The following is an 18,988-nucleotide window of genomic DNA, read 5'->3' as shown; positions in this document are numbered from 1 at the left end:
TATCTTGGTTTTGTTGTTATATTGGGGTTTTATTTATTCAATTTTAACAACTGATCAAATGCAACTGTGTGTGTGTGTGTGTGTGTGTGTGTGTGTGTGTGTGTGTGTGTGTGTTAGTGTAGGCACCCACGTGTGCATGGATGCACCCCAAAAGCAGTTGGGCTCTGCCAGTGTTTTGGATGACTTTTTTTTTTCAGGTCCAGTGTCTTAGAGCCTGGTGATAATCTTCATACGATTGAGCACTAAGGGCCACATCCTCTAAAACCCTGAGCTCACTCTGAACATGCAGATTCTCATTTTAGTAAATAGCCTCTGGCTCTAGCTGTCAGCTTTTGCAGAAGCACAAGACATAGAAGAGTCCCCGCCTTCTCCCAGTGTACCCTGCTTGAGTGCCCAAAGTCTGCTAAGGCCTGGAGCCAGGCACATGACCCTGTCCACAGAGGTCTGAGTCTCCCGCCACTCTCATCGCTCTTCCTACCCTACTTTTGAACTAGAAGGAATTATCATTCCCTTATGTCTAATAATTTGTAGACTTTCAAATCTTTCAGTTCAAATATCAGAAAGCCCAAACTCTACAGTTGTTTGATTATCTGCCTTATACTTTCCGTGTCTGTAATTGGAAAACTCTTTTCTGTTGTGAAGTTCATTTTGGAGCCTTCAGTGAAGTTCTCGCTTTGGCTTTCCCGCTATTCCCCTTATGCCCGGTATAAATTTATCTTTTGTCACTTGTGTCCTTACAGTAGTCTTTGCTTATGCACTTAATTCTATTGGATCGAGATTTAATTTAATATTTTGAATGCTGGAAGGCATACTATAAATGATAGTGTTATTCTACATGGTCTTTTTCTGGGGTGTTGAAGACTTGAAAGATTAGTATAAATGTTCTATATGCAGTATTTATAGATGTCTGTATAAATTGTCTTTTGCAGTCACTTAGATTGTATGAGCAATAGGTAAATACTGTAGGTCTCTTTTGTGGAAAGAATTCACAGCTCTTTTGCATCAAATTTTGAAAATAATGCTCTTTTGTTGTGAAAAGAATCTAAACCACTATGCAGTTGATGTCCACTCCTTTTAAGAGTCTCCTCCTTCATCCATTCTCCGGATGCAATGTGCGTATGCCCATAGATACATGCCTTCTTCAGTTGCACTCAGTGCTGGCAGCTCATGATGTCGTTCTGTCCTCAGTGCAGCATGTTAGAATGTGATAGCTACTTCTCATTGGACAGTAAAACCTCAGAATTCTTCAGACTTGGTTTTCATATTAATCTAATATTTGTGTCATTCTTAGGAAGGGTCAGTTTTGTACTCAACCCTGAGGTCACTGGGTAGTCCATCTCAACCCTTGTACATAATCTCACCCTGACTTCAGATGTTTTCTTCGATCATCAGACTCAAAGGCCAGGGCAATTACAAAGTCCCGCAACAAAACACCCAGGACAGGGAAAGCTACTTTTCTTCCCTCTACCAAATCCCATAGTCATTGTAAAAGAGTCCAGTCTTTTCTAAATTTGGCCAATATATTCAGATTTACAAAAGGTCTTGTATCCAGTTGGATGATGGTGGCACACAGGTTTAATTCCAGCACTTGGGAAGCAAAGATAGGTGGTTCTGTGATTTTGAGGCCAGCCTGCTCTACAGAGGTCTAGGACAGCCAGGGGTACACAGAAATCCTGTCTCAATAAAGGAAGTAATAGTAATAGTAATAATAATAAATTGATTAGTCACTTGACAAAACTTATCCTTATGCAATAAGTGATGGTCTCTAGCACACACAGTCCAGCATGACAGGAGTAATTCTGAGAGTTGGGTTCCTGGGCAAACAAGCTTTGTTGTTAGAAATGTTAACTTAGTGCGTGAAAGCTTTCCTGCTCTGGTATTCTCATAATGATTCTTATAGCAAGTCGCAACCTAATAAACATTGGTGGCTATTGTCTCTCAACTCATGTATACAGATAGAGAACTAGATGTCCTGATGTAAGTAGTTCATGACTCTAAAAGGCTATTATAGTAAAAAGTTTCAACCTTATCTGCTGTGACTATAACCCAAACCATTCGTGATCATCTATGCTGTCTGTGGCTTGCTCAGAAATCCAGTACTACTTTCTAAGTACCCATTAGTTCATCTTTGTTGAGTTGAATCTTGCAATGGTTGTTGGCAAAACTGGCTTTCTTACAGTGTAGAATAGGCAGATCTTCTGATTTCACTGTTTATAGGACACAAGGGATCTAGACTGTGAACTAAATTAAGAGCTGTCCTATGCCTGTAGTTATATAATTATGACTTGAACTCATACCAAGAAACAGACTCACATGGTCATCTTGAGGCACCGAGACACTGCCACAGGAGTCTTAACCAAACCTTACGTGGAGTCCTTTTCAGTCCCAGTTATCGCACCCCTAGGTATCTCTGGACCTTCCCCTGCAAGGAGCTGAATTGTGTTATTTAAAGGACAGTATGGGGTTCCTCTTTAGCAAATGGCACTTGGCATCATTTGTGGGCCCAATGTGTATGAAGTGTTAGACAAGCCTTTGATGTACAGTTATAGCAGAATCAGTTGTTTCAAAGGATGGTGATTAAGCAGGGACAGTTTTGTTGACAGCGTTTACTAATATACTAAATCAGCTTAAAATATTACATTTTTAAAGAAATAACATTTCCAGATTTGATTTTGCAATTGACTGTTTTTGAAAATTGTTGTTTTTCTCCCATCTATGTCTGTTCTTAATCGTACTGTTAAAATCTGTTATCTAATGTGTTGCTTGCTATGTTAAAATAGTGTCATCAAGCTGGAGTTGGTTGTTCATGCTTTAATCCAAGTAGCCTCCAAGCTGAAGCAGTGGAATCCTAGATTTAAAGCTATCTGTGTAACACAATGATACTCTGGCATAACAAAAAAGTCATCTTGTACATTTTTTCATTGAAATGCAAATGACCCAGTTCTCAGCATTCAACACGTTTGGTAATATAAGATGGGGAATAGTTAATGGCGCTGTGGTCCTTGCTAGAAGCTTGCGGCTTGTAGAGGTTTGTTAATTAGGTAACCAAATGGATAAACTAGCCCAGCCTAATTCTCAGAGAGGGCATTCTTTGGTAGGTTTTCTCCCAGATATTCTCCTGTGTGTATTGCATGCACATGTATTCTGTTTGGCTAGTCAGATCTGGGAAGGATAAGGCCACATTCAGTTCCTTGGAAAATCATAATCACAATTGTAAAAAGCAAATGCTGAAAATATAGAAAATAAAAGAAGAAAATGATTGATAATTAATGTTATTAATATCAAAGCCAAACTCCTACGGTGGTCATCACAGCTATTTAAATCTGACTTGTACACAACACGGTTTTATTTCTGCTGTTTCAGACTCAGCTCAAAGCAACCTCGATCCACAAAAACTTTCCTATTTATTTTATTCTTTGATACCTTTTCTGAACATCTCTTCAAACTTTCTCACAAAGTCCCCTCATAGTATATTGGTTTGTTTTCTAATTGTTTCCCCGACTTCAGTATTGATCGCTAAGTTATAGGCTCCTTTGGTGACTGTACATGTTTTTCTTTATTTCTAGATTTGTACATAGCATGTTTTATTTTTAGACATATAGTATGTCCTAATGTGTGCTCTTCTTTTGGTTGTTTGTGGCTACAAATTGAAGATTTTTATGTATGTGTTCTTGGTGGCCAGGCATTAAAAATTGGTCAGCTCTCATTTGGATGAGTGTATAAATAAGGATCAGAATGAATTTTATCATTTTAACTAAAATTATGTATTCCATTAGAATAATAACATATATTCCATAAGCATTTATCTTTGATTTAATATTTGTAGCTGTGGTTTAAATTGTTTTATATAAACCCAATGTTTTCATAGCCAAGCTAAAGGCAAAAAGTTTTGTGTGTACAAACTAGAGAATAGTACCTACCACTCTGCCTTGTCTTCTTGTCTCGAACCTGACTTCTACCATTATTTGAAAATGCTGGCACCTCTCGGCTCTTGTGCCTGTGATACAGTTGGAGGAGGTAGCTTTGCAAAGGCTGGAGCAGTCTGGGTAGGTTTCATATCCACTCTCCTTTCTGCCTGTTGTCACTCTGCTCTTGTGGTCCCGAGAAAGGCATATATTGAATCTTCTGTTCCAGCACTACAGCTTTGGTGCTGTTCGTCCTTGCAGAGAGTCAGGGTGAGCAGTGTGGAGGTGATGTTGAGAGGGCGCAGCCTGCCGTCTAAGCCTGGTGGGCTCAGCTCGTCTTCTTTATTAGAACCTAGCTTCCTCTGTTTTAGGTCATGTCTTCTGCCCTTGTGCCTGGAGAGACAATGAGAATAGTGTGTCAAAGGTCTTGATGGCCCCACAGCTCCAAACACTTAGCATCTGGCCCTTCGCTGAATTTATGACCTGACCTATGAGACTATCGTTGGAGAAATCCAGCTAAATTTTATCATGGTTTGTTTAGACAAAAACTTGTGGTTTCTTTTTAGGAAACATCACAGAAATAAAGGTTTTTGAAAGATGAATGCAAATCACTTTGCAAACTTTTGTTGAGATCTTTGAGCATGGTCCTTAGAAATGATGTCTTCTGTAGGTTGTCAGTGCCAGAGGCAGCCTGGAATGTGAGTATGCTTAAAACTGAAAAGGAAAAATACAAAAACATTTTTACTTTTTAAAACATGAATGATATGCTCAGAACTTTAAAATGACAGGCACCTGCATGGGTGAGATTAAATCTCGTTTCATACTAGTTAACAAGGATCTAGTCTGTTAATTAGGCTAATTATCACCTGTTCATGGCAAAATTGTACTTAAAACTCTTGGCTTAAGTAATGGTTCCCTGGTGAACTGTGTAAAAGCCCTCACGGGAGGCCTTCCAACTCTCACTGGAAGCCACGCTGGTAGCTTCAGAGCTGATTTAGTGATTGAAATCCTCCTGTCCTCCTGGTTTTAGCTTTTTTTGGCTTCTTGATCTATAAGTTAGGCTCACGTATTTTTGTTTATGTTGTGTGTGTATGTTCTGCATTATGAAATGCTCAAAATCCAGCCTCATTGGATAATCTAGATAATTATATTAAATGGAATACTTTTAATTTTATTCACCAGGACCTATGGACCTTCACAAATCTGAAGGGAGATGGCCAACAATGAGCTAGGCTCTCAGTAAAGTTTCTGGTGTGTAAATGCAGTTGTTTCTTACTGCTGTTGCTCTTCATCGTCTCCTTCTCCTCTCCCTCCTCTTTCCTGCTTCTCCTCCTCCTCCTCTTCTCCCATCATTTTCCCCACTCAGTTGTTGTCTGCGCCGAAAGCATGAGTGTTTCACAGTGGTAGTGTCTTTAGATAGTGACTTTGTTACTACAGCAGAAATCCCTGCGCTTCCTCATTTTGACCTATCTACTGGGTCACATTTTCAGTGTGAGATGCTGGAGGGTGCACTGATGTGGCTGTTGTTTCTCTCTGCCTTTAGCTGCTTTGTTTAGGAAAGGAGTAATTGCTCACTGCTCTGCAGAAATTTACATGGTAACCCTACTGGGCAAAGATTTTAATCATGTTCATTTCATCTCTCAGTATGTCATTATATCATTCTTAAATTATAGCCATTAAAAAAAGAGCCTTTTATTCCAAAGAAAACTGCCTGTGCTTCAGTAGTGTTTGAACAACTTAGAAATTGTTGAAATATTTATTTGTTCATTAGGCTATTTTTCTAGGAATCAAACCTGTTGTGTTATAGTTCTGTATGGTGTTTATTTATAAAGAAGAATGTTGCTTGTTAGTTGCCTTTTAGTACTTTAGTTCTAGAATGATTTTGAGGGGGTGAACACTTGAGTATCAGAGTTTTGAAGGAGAGCGATTGCATAGCTTTTCATTATACTGGAATTTAGTGACTCCTCCTTAAACTCAGATGTGTCTCACCCAACTCTTCCTTTCTCTTGTGCTTCTAGTAAATGTGCGTGTGTCATTTGTCAGTTTGACTGGAGTGCATCAAAGTGTCATGTAGAAGAAATAAGAATTATTGTTTGATTGTTTTATTAAATGATCAAATTATAAAAAATTTGAAGTGTAGGACATACTTTGGAAGAGGTAACTGTAGTCTGTTTGCTCCAGATTCTTTTCTTTTGGTAAACCACAAAAGTTAGCTATGTAGTTGTGCTCATCCACCGCCCTCTTCCTTCCTTTTCTCAAGATAGAGAGAAGCAGCTTCAAATTAGAGTGTCGTACAGTTTCTGCATGTGAGCTTCATTCGTAAGATTTTGTGCCAATGGTGCATCTTTTAAAGTTATTTTTAATAATTTATTTTATGCATGTGCGTGTTTTGCCAGCATGCTTGTATGTGAGCCATGTGTAAGCCTGGTGCTTGTGGAAGTCAAAGTCATGAGATTCCCTGGAGCTGCAGTTATGGATTTTTATGAGCCTCCATGTTGGTCCTGAAAACTGAACCCAGGTTTTCTGCAAGAGCTTCAAACGTTCTTAATCACTGAGCCATCCTCCCAGCCCTCTAACTTGTTTTTAATGTAGGTGTGACATTGAAATTTTTAAATCTGTCTTGGTAAGTTGAGCCAGAACTTACTCATTTTCATAGCATAATGATAGTCCATCTTATGATTAAGTCTAACCATCCCCTTAAGCCTGTTGAAACTTCAATAGATGAATTTATATTATATAACTTTATGTATACAAGTATGTCTTAGTTGTATCTGTCTGACTAGATTCTCCAGTATAAAAGTAGGGTTATAACAAGCTCAGTATTAAATTAAGTGACAATTAATCATTACAAGATTATCCTGACCGAAACAGATTCAAAACTTAAGAAAAAATAGTGATAGCCTGCCTTATTTTTTTCTTGTTTATTTGTTTATTTTCAAGATAGGTTCTCACTGTGTAGCGTTGGCTAGCCTGGCTGGATTCACTCTGTAGACCAGGCTGGCCTCGAATTTATAGAGATCCACCTGTCTCTGCCCCCTGAGTGTAGGGATTAAAGGCGTGTGACATCACCTCACAGCTATAGTGATGCTCTTATCTGTTCTATTTTTGCTTTTTCAAGAGAAGGTTTCTCTGTGCAGTCCTGGCTGTCATGGAACTCACTCTGTAGACCAGCCTGGCCTCATTCAGAGATCCGCCTGCCTCTGCCTACTGAATGCCGGGAGTAAAGGCATGTCCATAGCCACCAGGCCTCGGAAGTGTTTTAAAGAGACAGGTAATAAAGCGAGCATTACAGGACGCTTTTATCTTCATTTAGAAATGAGATGTGTGTACATTTCCATTAAGTTTTTAATAAGTACAGTCTACTAGCTTGGAATTAAACTTTTTAATGGCATTTAAAGTTTTAATCTGAAGAAGATGAATTTAAAATTTCCTTTTAGAATCCGAAGATGAATTTAAAATTTCCTTTTAGAATCCTGACTTTAGTAACTTGGAAAGCTATAAAAGTAAATCAAAGTTCGCATTTGGGTTTTGATATAACATTTCTCTTGTTTATCCATTCAGAACCAAGCAAATGCTCAAAAATTGTGTAAGGTCACAACACATGTAAAGGTTAGTTATATAACACATTTTAGCTCACTTTTAATTCCTTAACTTTGTACAAGATGCATCCCAATGAGAAATTTTAGTTTTTGTTATATAGCTGATAATGAGGCTAGTTAGTATTCCCTCTTGAGATTAAGTGTTGAAATGTAGACTTTGCTCTTGGTTCAGCTAATACAAATCATACAAGAAGAAACCGTTGGAAGGGATCTGTGGGTACATGTCAACCTCTTCTCCTTACTGTGGGCTCTTAGTGTGGCAGAGGACCAGAGTTTTCCCCTCTGTTTCAACAGGTAGCTAAGGTAGTGGTAGGCCTCTTCTGTGCAGTAACACTGGACGAACGGATAGAAAACCTATTCCACTTTGGAATCCTTGTAAGTTTATACAGATGAACCCTTAATGGACTTTCAGTTCACTGTTTCCCACTAGGGCAAGGGCTTAATTGCAGACAGTTTTAGCATCATGGGTTTCTTACCTAAGAACTTTAGAGTGCAGATTTGTGTGTGTCTTCACAGGGATTGCTAAAGGAGTCTGTGTTTGAAATAACTTCCCTCAAAATTCCCATGACCCTCCTCCATTGTCTTTCTGCCTTGAGAGGGTGAAGCAGATGCAATTCCTTTGTCTTCTGTACTCAATGTAATTCCGTCTTCGAGATTGGACCTGTTTGTGAAGACCCGTTACTCACCTTCATCCTTCTTTCTACTAAGTACTAACCTTCATCATGAGTTTTTCCAAGTTGGATCTTTCTTTAAATTATGTTTCAAAATATGTCTTCTGTAATCCTGCATAGCAAAGCATCCATGCCTCAGTCTGCCGCTCCAACTCACTGGGTTGTGTCCTTGCTCTGGTGTCCGGTGGGATTTGAAGGGCAGCAGGCTGTGTGTGTTGTCCCTCAGGGCTCTGTCACACCTTTTCCCAGTTCAGGAGTTTTCTTCTGCACTTCCTGCTTCCTGCATCCGTTTTTACCCGTCTTTCTGTGCCCCCTCCAATCTGCCCTGTCCCTTGCTTGCTCTTCTTTTTAATCTCTAGTGGCTTTTTACTTTTATGAATGGTTTTTCTCCCTTATCAGCATCAGCAGATTTTCTTGACACCCAAATCTTCCTCTTTTTCTGATTTCTATGTACTCTGCAGAGCAGTGTTCATAGACTACAGGATGCCATGTCTTTCTAAGAGGCTCCTGGATGCACCCTGTGGTCCTTCAGTTTCAGGTCTTGCTGCAGAGTGGTTTCTGCTCTCCTGCTCATGCTTCCTCAGGGCTCCCAAAGGTCCATGACGTGCAAGGGTCCGCCCAGGGCCACAGTTCTCATTGACATTAGACTGACTTGAGACAAGGGATCCTGGAAAATGTGGCACAGAACTCCTGTCATTGTAGGCGGCAGAAGGCTTGCACCCTGCACTGGCGATGTGTCCACGCTTTCCTTTGCCCGTGACTGAACTTCCTTATCTCCATAAAAAGGATGTAGAATGCACAGTGTCCAGAAAGTCCCGTGGTAGTTTCAGTACCTTTTCTTTTCTTTAATCTGGCTTTTGTCCTTTCTCGACAGGCTTTAGTCTAACATTTTTATTATGTATGAATAATAGACAGCTCACATCGAGGTTGTGTAGATGTAATTTTGTTAAATGCACATCGTGGTAGATTTAAAACTGAGGGATTTATTTTGTCATTCATAAAGTTGTAATACAGTCTGGAGGAACTATTTGTTAAAGATAGCATCTACTTAACCTCCTTATTTATTTCTTGTAAGAGAAGGTTAGTTCCACAATAAATACATGGAGAAATAAGTAGATAGGGGAATTTATCTTAGAAATAAGATCCCTGTCATGGTTTTGAAATACTAAATGCGTGAAGACCCGTCAAAGAGATATACGGACATGATATTTTTTGCAGTGCATTTCAAGGTATTTAGTTATATATGTCATTCTCTAGTAAGAGTCAGCAGTGATCAAGTGATACAGTGATTTCACAGTCAGCCTGTGTTCACTGTGCAGACAGTGGCTCCTTACATGTGGAGCAGGGAGAAGGAAACTGGCAGTTTGCTGTTAATGAATGAAGCCCTTAGACACGCTATGCCATTACTTAAAGACTCTCTCGTTTGTTTCTTACATATTTTACATGTATAGCATTGCTTTGTAAATATATGTAGTAAAGGAAAGCTGTTGATTTATGACTGGATTCCCAGCATTTATGGGGCTTCATTGATTTGTTAAAGTGATCTACATCTAAGATCAAATTGGAAGGGTCAGTTTCTTTATCGTTTAAGATTCTTTGCCTCTTCTGACAAAACTGTAGGAATTGAAATCATGGCTAATGACTGTGTGAAAGTATGCCTTTCCTATGCCCTGTACTGATAATGTGAAACTTAGCCATTAGTTTCTGTGTTTTTCTCCTTGGTCTCTGCTTTCTGGTATAATGCTTTCAGCTTTCTAAAATTGTGTAATTTTAATTTTGACTCTTAAGAAACATGTTCTCTTATTTGATTGTTCATTATCCTGAATTAATTTGTTGAACACAATTGTTCTCAGTGATACTTAAGACGTAATTTCATCAGAAATAGGAAGTGAATTTTAGTGATGAATTCATAACTACAAGCGGAACGGGGTAGAAGAGGTTTGGGTTTGCTCATGGTTCTCCTCTTCACCTCTTACTGGAAGATTTAAAAATGAAGGAAAAATTTGAAATATTTTCTTAAAGACATATTGGACTCTTGTTTTTCAGTTTGTTTTTGTACAGGAGAAAATTGTGTTTTTTCTTTCTCAGTCTCATTTTAGAACAATATGTAGTTGTAATGCTTAATTTTGTTTACCATCTAAGTTCTTCGCAGGCCTGACCTTGCTTCACTACTGAGATCAGAGGAGATAGAATGTGTTTGGGCTAGTGTGGCTGCAGACTTGTTTTTGTCAAAAAAACCTTTCTTATGTACCCGTGTCACCAACCCAGAGGGACTTTTCATTCAGTAGCCATTTTGGGGGAAGTGGGGTCTCCTTTCATCCCCAAGGAGCATGGTGATGCATGGCTCCAGGCTGCTCTCAGGAGTCGCTGCTGGAACCGCACAGCCGCCCTCCTGGCAGACAGCAGAGCTTGTCTGAGTGCTTGAGTATGGATAGCATTTCATTTAGCCTTTGCTCTGACAGCCCATGCCCTGGATAAGTGGTGTAGGCCTGTACAGGTGAAATCTATTCTCACTTTTGCCTCAGGGGTGACTGGACTGTAACAGAATTTTTCAAACCCGTTGGGCCCAACCGCAAAGCAGAGAATAAATGGCTGAAGTGCCAGGCCTCGACAGAAAAATCAATGCCTGGTTATACAGACATGACAGAGCCAGCCTGCAGTTCCCTTTGCAGAGGCTGTGTGCACCGCACTTGAGGGTTACCACGTACGGTATCTGGACTCATCGATGTGAGTGTGCAGCTCAAATTTACGTTGTTTTCTCTCCTTCATGCAGGAAATTTACATGCCACTTATGTGATAGAAGTTTCACAGAGAAGTGGGCCTTGAACAACCACATGAAACTCCACACAGGAGAAAAGCCTTTTAAGTGCACCTGGCCCACATGTCACTACTCATTCCTCACGGCCTCGGCGATGAAAGACCACTACAGGACACACACAGGTGTGCCACACCCCTTGTAAATCAGGGACTGGGCAGGGGAGGGTTACATGTGCATTACCGTTCTTGATAGCAGCCCGTGTTAAACGTGACTTCCTTGCAGAGGTCATGGTAATTGCATTTGAAATTAAGGTAGTGGTAATTGCATATGAAATGGTTTGCATTCTTCCCTCCGCAGTTGGTCAGAGTGTCTTTAATGTGACAATTTAGTGTAAGTTTTGTATGTGTGCATGTCTTCACTCAGTTCAGGTTTAGATCTGACAGCTCATTTCTGATGTTTGTGTTCAAAGTCAGTTTCTTAGCCGTGACCTTCATCACTGGCATATTATGTTTTTAAAGGAACTGGTCTTCTGTTTCACTGCAGATATAAGCTAAATCCCTAATGTTTAAACACACTGAATCTTAGTTTTATGTACCCTTCCCTAACTATGGGCAGTGTAATATCTCCTTCAAGAAAGAATCATGTCACACCCTAGAGTTCTTAAAATGCAGAGGCTAATCAGAATTGAATTACTAGATGTCTTCAGAAAACTGTTTTTAGAAGCTCACGTTCACATAAAGTTTTCACGTTAATAACAACCACATGTAATGTAACTTAGCCATCTTGAGATTCAGTGGAGTATGGTCTGAGGTTACATATCCCATCATGCCCTATGGCCAGGTGCTTAGTTTGTGACAAACTTTTGAATAGTCTTCGTACAGTGGGCCCAGTACTCATGGTGTCTCTTGTGTGAGTGCTCACCCCCATCACTATCGGACACCGTTAACTACTTAGTGTTTTTGTGGCCTGCTTTCTCTTTGCCCTACTCAGAATAGATTCCCTGTAGGAGAAGAAGAATAAATTTTAATCATCATTCAGAAATGTTCTTCTGATTGTTGTGAATCCTGTATTATTGTTAGAAATTATAGGTTGAAAGTTCTCCTGAAGCAGTCTGTGGGAAGCCCAGGCCTCCTTAGCTTCCTTGACAAGGGTGTTGACGATTTAAGGTCTCCAGCCTGCCCTGAGAGATCACTTATATCGAACAGCAGATGAAAAGCCAGTGCAGATGTAATTTATCGTCGGCGTTTCCTTCTAAAGAATAATTGTGGAGACTTGGCTGGATCAATACTATAGATTTTTGTTGTTAGGTCTTGTAGTCTGCACCATAATGAGAGATAGGGGACAGTGGCTGTTTTCTATTAGAAAATAAAGGATTGCTTCCATGGCTTTCTATGTTTGAATGCAAAATGGCACATTTGAAGCTATTTCAGGTTGTTATTAAAAGAAGCCTTCCATTAAATCTCTGTTATCATTTAAATATGATATGTAAAAAGAACCCCTTCTTGGTTGGGTAAAATATCTCATTGAGAAATTCCTTAATTTCTTTTCTCAAAAAAATACTCTTGGCCCACTGTTCATCAGTTACCCCCCTCCACTTTCCCCCCTGAAAAAAAAAAGCAAGTAAAAATTGAATTTGAAAACAAATCAAGCCACCAAGGTAAATATGACATACAACACACCTGAGACTACCACCTTAGATAAAATCCACACATGGAAAAAATCAAGGTCACTAATGTATCTAGAATGAAATCATCTGGAAAATGAATAATTTCACCTTTTCATGTGTGTATACCATAGATTAGGAAAGGGAGGAAACTTTATTATGTGCAGCATGAACACATGGAGAGAATGGTAAATTCTGTATTTTCTCCTGTGCTTATTAACACATTTATTTTGTAAAAGAGAAACAGGTCACAGAGGTGTCATAGATGGAAGGGTGGGGGTGCTCACTGCTCACGAGCCATTGCCCTTCCCCTCATAGCATGCATGTGCATGTGTGCACACGGCAAACCACACTTCTCCACTGTAGTCCTCATGCCTCTGTGCATGTGTGAGAACAGCTGTTCTCGGCCCGCACACGCAGAACTGCCTGCAGAGCTGGGGAGAGCACATTGGAGAGAGTTGTTTTGCCACCACATTTAAAAAATGCTAATATTTAGAAACAAATTGGTATTTTAGTTTAAAAAGGGGCACTTCAGTGTTATTTAGTTGATAACACAGCAAGTTAAAAAGATTTATATTTTAAATTGATTAAATAATTAGATGAGTGATTATAATTGAACTTTATTCTTCACAGCCCATCCACTCTATCTTTTCTATTCTGGTTAAGGGCTTCTTCATGTTTTTTCTTTAAGTTAGGAAAACTAGAAACACTCTTAAGTGAAGGGTTACTCTTTTTATTGCTACAGCTATTTTCCTTTGTTTTGTTATTTTAACCGTAGAAATACAGTCACTGTTTGCAAATGGATTGCCAACTAAATTTTTTGTGAAACCCCAAGTATGGAGTAAAGCAGGCCTATTATGGGAAACTTGTCACTTTAAAGTCTGAAAGACTAAAGTCAATAAAGATGGATACAAATGATTTACTTTATTCCTGGAAAAGTCTTTTATAATTTCATTAATTTCCCCAAAGTCTGCATTTGTATTGTTTTGCCTTCCTTGTGAGTCTTATGGGATGAATTGTCTAGCTAGCCAGCACTGGCTGGCCAAATTGCTACAGTAGAATGATATATAGTACTTATAGACTATAGGTCAAGAAAGCAGCATGTGTAAAATGCTCAGAAAATAGCCGTTTGCACAGTTAGCCAGCCCACATCTGCTAAATACACCTTTGATTCCGCAGAAGTTTCCAGGCCACAGCTATCACTGGAAGATGGGGGTAGGAATTGTTATAGGTGATTTTTACCAATCCTTGGACTTTTTTTTTTAATGCCATAAAATTCAGGAAACACAAACAGCATTGAGTATCTCCTGGTAATGTGAGTTTGATTTCCTTTGGATCCCCAGTCTATTCAAAGAAACCATTTAATTCAAATTATTAAGTATAAGGTGATTAAAGAAGATCCTGATGGAATCAGGTAAAACCAATTCAGTGTTCTTAGGTTATTAAAAAATTCAATATATTTTATCTAAACAGAGTTATATATACTGTATATTAACTATTCCAAGCAATCTTTACTCAGCTCAGAAAGGCCAGATGTATGGGAATTGTAAAAAAATCAGGATATGCATAAAAACTGTTGAAGTGCATAAAGCAGCCCCATCTGGAAGACATCTACCAGAAATGAAGTTGTACAAAGCCATTCCATTGATAATAAAGCTAATTTTTATGGGTCTGACAAGTATGTAATTATGTTCAGTGGTGCTTTTCAGATTTTATCACAGTCAATAAACCGCAGTGGTAATTTCATTCCCATTTGACATATTTACATGGAAACATTTGATTGGAGGAATTAGTAACCCTGAAAGCCTTGATAGATATGTTTTAATGATCTGTGACCTCCACAGTCCCTCATCTGTTTATTGTTGCAACAGGCGAGAAGTCGTTTCTCTGTGACCTCTGCGGCTTTGCCGGTGGGACCCGGCACGCCCTCACCAAACACCGCCGGCAGCACACAGGTCAGTACTGAGTCTGCTCCTGGCTTCTCTCTGTAGACACGAGGCAAGGTGTTAGATACCCAAGCACCATTAGCTCATGGCTTGCTTCCTCTTTATTCTAGGCTTTTGCAAATGAAATTTCTATAGGCATCACATACAAACACAGGGTATGTAGAAGTTAGATTCTCTCTTGTTATCCCCTTAAAAGGATATACAAATGGCTACCTGTATATTTATGGCTTCAGATATCCTCATGAGCTTCATCTCAAGTGGGTAAAAACAACCAAGTTACCCAAGGCCAGATAATTGAGGCTATTTGATATCTGTCTGCAAAACTGTATCTTAGCCTTTTGCTTGTGTCCTGGAGAGCTCATGTCGGGCCCTTTCCTACTGCCTTGCCCATTGCCCACTTGCTCATTCCCCGCTGTCTGTCTGCCTGCCCCTGTATTTATCAGTCAGCCGGTAGGTCAGTGTGATGGGGACTTTGTGCTGTCGCGGTTATTCTCTCTGTCAAGACACAACCGGAGAGATAAACATGGGCATGGAGGACAGCCTGGCCATGATACTCCTTCCCCATGATTCCGGAAGGGAAAGTGGTCTCACAGATAGTCATTCTGGTAAGTCTAAATAATATGTGTATAGGGCAGTACTGAGGACAGTTTTCCTTTGTAGTATCAGCAGAACCACACTTTTCTGCCACCAAGACTTTACTAATGAAGTTCATCTGGTAGCCAAGCTATAACTGAATTTGATGTTTTCCCTGGTGGACCATGAGGACATTTGAGTTTGACAGTCCTGTGGTGGGAAAATCCTAGGCTCACCTCTTACTGAGGAGAGAGCCCTCTGAGGGTGTGGCCCCTGGATGAACTCCATCTGTGCTCCAGCAGATGGCCTCATGCCGTGCACACCTCAGCATCTCTAACTGGACTTAGGAGGTTATTTTAAAAAACAAAAGACATAAAGTTGGAGGAAGACATGTTGGGGTGCTGTGTGGGAATCAGGGTGAAGCCAAGAGTATATACAACCCTACCTCTCATTATGTGAATGAAATTCTTGGGAACAAAGAAGAGAATTTAAGTACATTGCTTATGACCATTTGGATTCTTGAAATGCCATGCTATACAGATACAGGCAGCTTCATTCCTCAATATAATATTTCCAGGATCAATGGAAATGAATCCTACTCTTTGCTCTTTGCTTTTAAATCTTGAGTTTATCAGGATGAAATTTCTATAGGGATAAAAGCCATTAAGATGAGGGTAAAATTTCTATTTTTAGCAGGTTGAAAACATGTCCATTCATTGTAAAATCCCTATGTAAGGGTTCTCTGTAAGGCAGACTGTGTGGATGCCGCCTGGTTTCATTTGGCAAATGGAGAGAGAGTTGAATATTTGTGCAGAATCCATGCAGCTATAAGATTTTTTGTTCATGTTTTCAGCTTATTGATAACTGAAAGTTTTGATTTACATGGCATTTTTGCCTTCCTGTTCCATCCTGTGTGGCTCCAGGGAGAACAGGCCCCCTTGTGCCACCTTGTGCCACCCGTCCAGTGGTCGTCTTCCCCTTTGCCCTGCAGTGAGGCAGCAATGCTGCGATCACAGACGTCCAGGTGATGGATCGATCAGGAAGCCTGCATCGAGCTGGCACAACTTTATATTTTATGTCAGGTCCAGAGGCTTCTTATTACTTTGCTATTAACTTTATACCATATAGGACAATGTCTCAGAGACAGAGGTATCTGTCTTTCTGGCAGTTATCTGCCTCTGTGGCACAAATCAAACATGATTCTTTAATACCAAAGTCAGTTCTTAAAAGACTTGGCCCCCACAAACCGCTCTGTCCAACTCAGTCTAGGCACTTAGCTTTTATGTCGGACTTAAAATGTTTAAGCAACACACACTTTTTTCCCCAGGGCTAGACCTGATGGTACAGTTGAAATCTGTATTTCTTTGATGTGCCTGTCTTTGACATGGTTTACCTTTTTACCACAGTGTCCAGGCAAATTACAAGCGGTTCAGAAAGGGATAGGTACCCAAAGTGTTCCACATGGCGTAAATAATTCCTGACTGAAATGCAGGCTGTCTAGGGAGCTGACACAAAACATCTTCCATTCCGAGATTTACTTTTTTCACCTGTCAGAGACCCTTGATTCAAGGGCACCGGCACCAATCCTCACGTGCAGTTGGAGAGACCCAGCCAGCTTAATAACCACCAGTCCACCCTAAGGAATGGAAGTGTGATTTCCAGTCTGACAGATGGCTGACACACAACAAGCTGTCCCGGTGTCTCTGTTCCTCCTTTGCTATCAGGAAGGCCTACGAGGAGAAGTGTTTCTTACTGGGTGTTTTGAGTGAGATCAGTGCTTGTAAAGGAAAGCACTTAGGAAATGAAACAACAGCCCAGTAGGGAAAGTTGTGTTGCACAGGGGAAGACTGATGAGTACAGTTACAAGGGCAGCAGAAATTCTCCTTGTTCTGCCCCTTTAGTTTTCAGTTCTTTTGTATAGACTGGTCTATTGGTGCCTTTTGACTGCACCACCCAAGCTGGGACTTCAGTGTTGTCTGCTGTTTAGACTGGTGTGTGTCTTAAGTCACGTTGACTTATTATACATTGAATTATATCATTAAATAATTACTATATGAACTCAGGTTACCATATATGAATAAAGTATAGCTTATATAAGTTAGCATGTACCCTGTCATTATCAGATGTGTCTGGCCTGTCTCTTTTCCTTAGCATTTTTTTTTTTTATTTTTTTTTTGAGATAGAGTTTCTCTGTGTAGCCCTGGATGTCCTGAAATTCACTCTGTAGGCCAGGCTGGCCTCAAACTTAGAGATCCGCTTGCCTCTGCTGTGATTAAAGGTGTGCACCACCAGCACCTGGCTCCTTCTTAGTATTTCTATGCATAATATTATTATCATAAAGTTTGTTGTATATATGCCTGCGAGCTTGTATATAATTCAAAACAACTTACTATTACCCAGTTTAATCTGTGTCAAGGCAAATATGAAATAGAAATCTCTACCAATAGAATGCTAGCTTAATGTAAACTCTAATTAAATTATTAGACTAAGAAATTATAAAGGCATTTTATAAATGTGTAGATTTTAACTTTTAAGTATCACTAGAAATTTCATGAAGGCGTAAATGAAAGAACCTACATTAATTAGATTTGTAAACCTTATGTTGAACTTTCAAACCAAGAAAATTAACTTCAAATTCTTTAGATCTTTAATTTGTACACAAACCTAGTAGGGTCTGTGGTACCACCTTTTCCTCCTTCCATGTGCCTGCCATATAAATGGTGGGTAATGTGACGATGTCTCCCAAGGCCACTGCAAAGGAGAAGAGATGTCTAAGTGAAAGCAGTCTACAAGTTCATAAGCTGCCTAGGTGAGGAAGAGCTGGCATACGGCTGTGAATATCCACAATGATCAAGTATAGCTTTTTCCATAATTTATGTTCATTATGTGGGTAGCAAAAGCTTTCTATGCCTCTGCCTTGGGTCCTGTTATTATTTGGCATATATGTGCACAAACAAGAAAATTGAGTCCATTCTGTATAGGCTGCATGCCAGTTAAGTTAAACATGGCATCCTACTCAGGAGTCTCAGGAAGATGTACAAAATCATCCCACTGGAAGACTAGAACTACTTACTTCTGTAATTAAGTGAGACCCAAATGAGTGAAGTGCCATGGACACCATCGGAAGGCCTATCATTGCTAAGACGTAGGCTCTGCCTTGTTAAACCCTGCAGATTCATTTGGTAAATCAGTAAAACTAACTCTGAATTCTTGTAAAACTGCAGAAGTCTGAAGTAGTCAAACATGGTTGAGAAGGAACAGAGCTCCTAGCCTCCCGTAGTCAGAGCTCTCAAGTAGACATACTTGTCAGTGGAACAAACTATACACCTACATCTGTGCTATCAGCTGATTGTTATCAGGAAATCAAGATAGTTTATACCATTCAGCATGTAATATTGGATTAATTGGTTATATTTAGTAAAATGAGCTTTAAGACATACTTCATACTATATACAAAATTAATTCAGAGTTACACAATCTAAATTGTATATAAAGTCTACTGAGAAAATGAATTTGGATCATCAAAAATCATTTTATTATTGTGTAATAGCATGCTTTACAAAAGAACAAATCAATGAAAATTATAAATGATTCAGGTGACAACTTTATATTAAAAGTCACCCTGAGAAGGATAATGAACCACAGACCAGATGAAAACATAGTAAGATCACAAATGTCACAAAGGATTTCTAGCTAGAGCGTAACAACTCTCAGAACACCACTGAGGAGACAGCCAACATAAAGTGACAGAGCCAGATGGGTTAGTAGATAACTCACCAGCGAGTGTGAAGCACATGGGCAGCTGTAGATAACTCACCAGCGAGTGTGAAGCACATGGGCAGCTGTAGATAACTCACTAGCGAGTGTGAAGCA

At 39.6% G+C, this 18,988-nt stretch overlaps 1 protein-coding gene across 1 annotated transcript in view; it reads left to right on the top strand.

Annotated features, from left to right (window-relative positions):
- Znf407 (zinc finger protein 407) overlaps positions 1-18,988 on the top strand; it is a 364,962-nt gene that overhangs the window by 208,953 nt on the left and 137,021 nt on the right. Inside the window, exons 5-6 of the mRNA XM_026783585.1 lie at positions 10,949-11,115; positions 14,468-14,551. Of these exons, the coding sequence (XP_026639386.1) occupies positions 10,949-11,115; positions 14,468-14,551 (251 nt within the window). The remainder of the gene's footprint in view (positions 1-10,948; positions 11,116-14,467; positions 14,552-18,988) is intronic.

This window comes from Microtus ochrogaster, chromosome 18 (assembly GCF_000317375.1).
Source record: "Microtus ochrogaster isolate Prairie Vole_2 chromosome 18, MicOch1.0, whole genome shotgun sequence".
Lineage (NCBI taxonomy): Eukaryota > Metazoa > Chordata > Mammalia > Rodentia > Cricetidae > Microtus > Microtus ochrogaster.
Note: the sequence above shows the minus strand (reverse complement) of the source record. Positions and strands in the feature narration are given on the sequence as shown.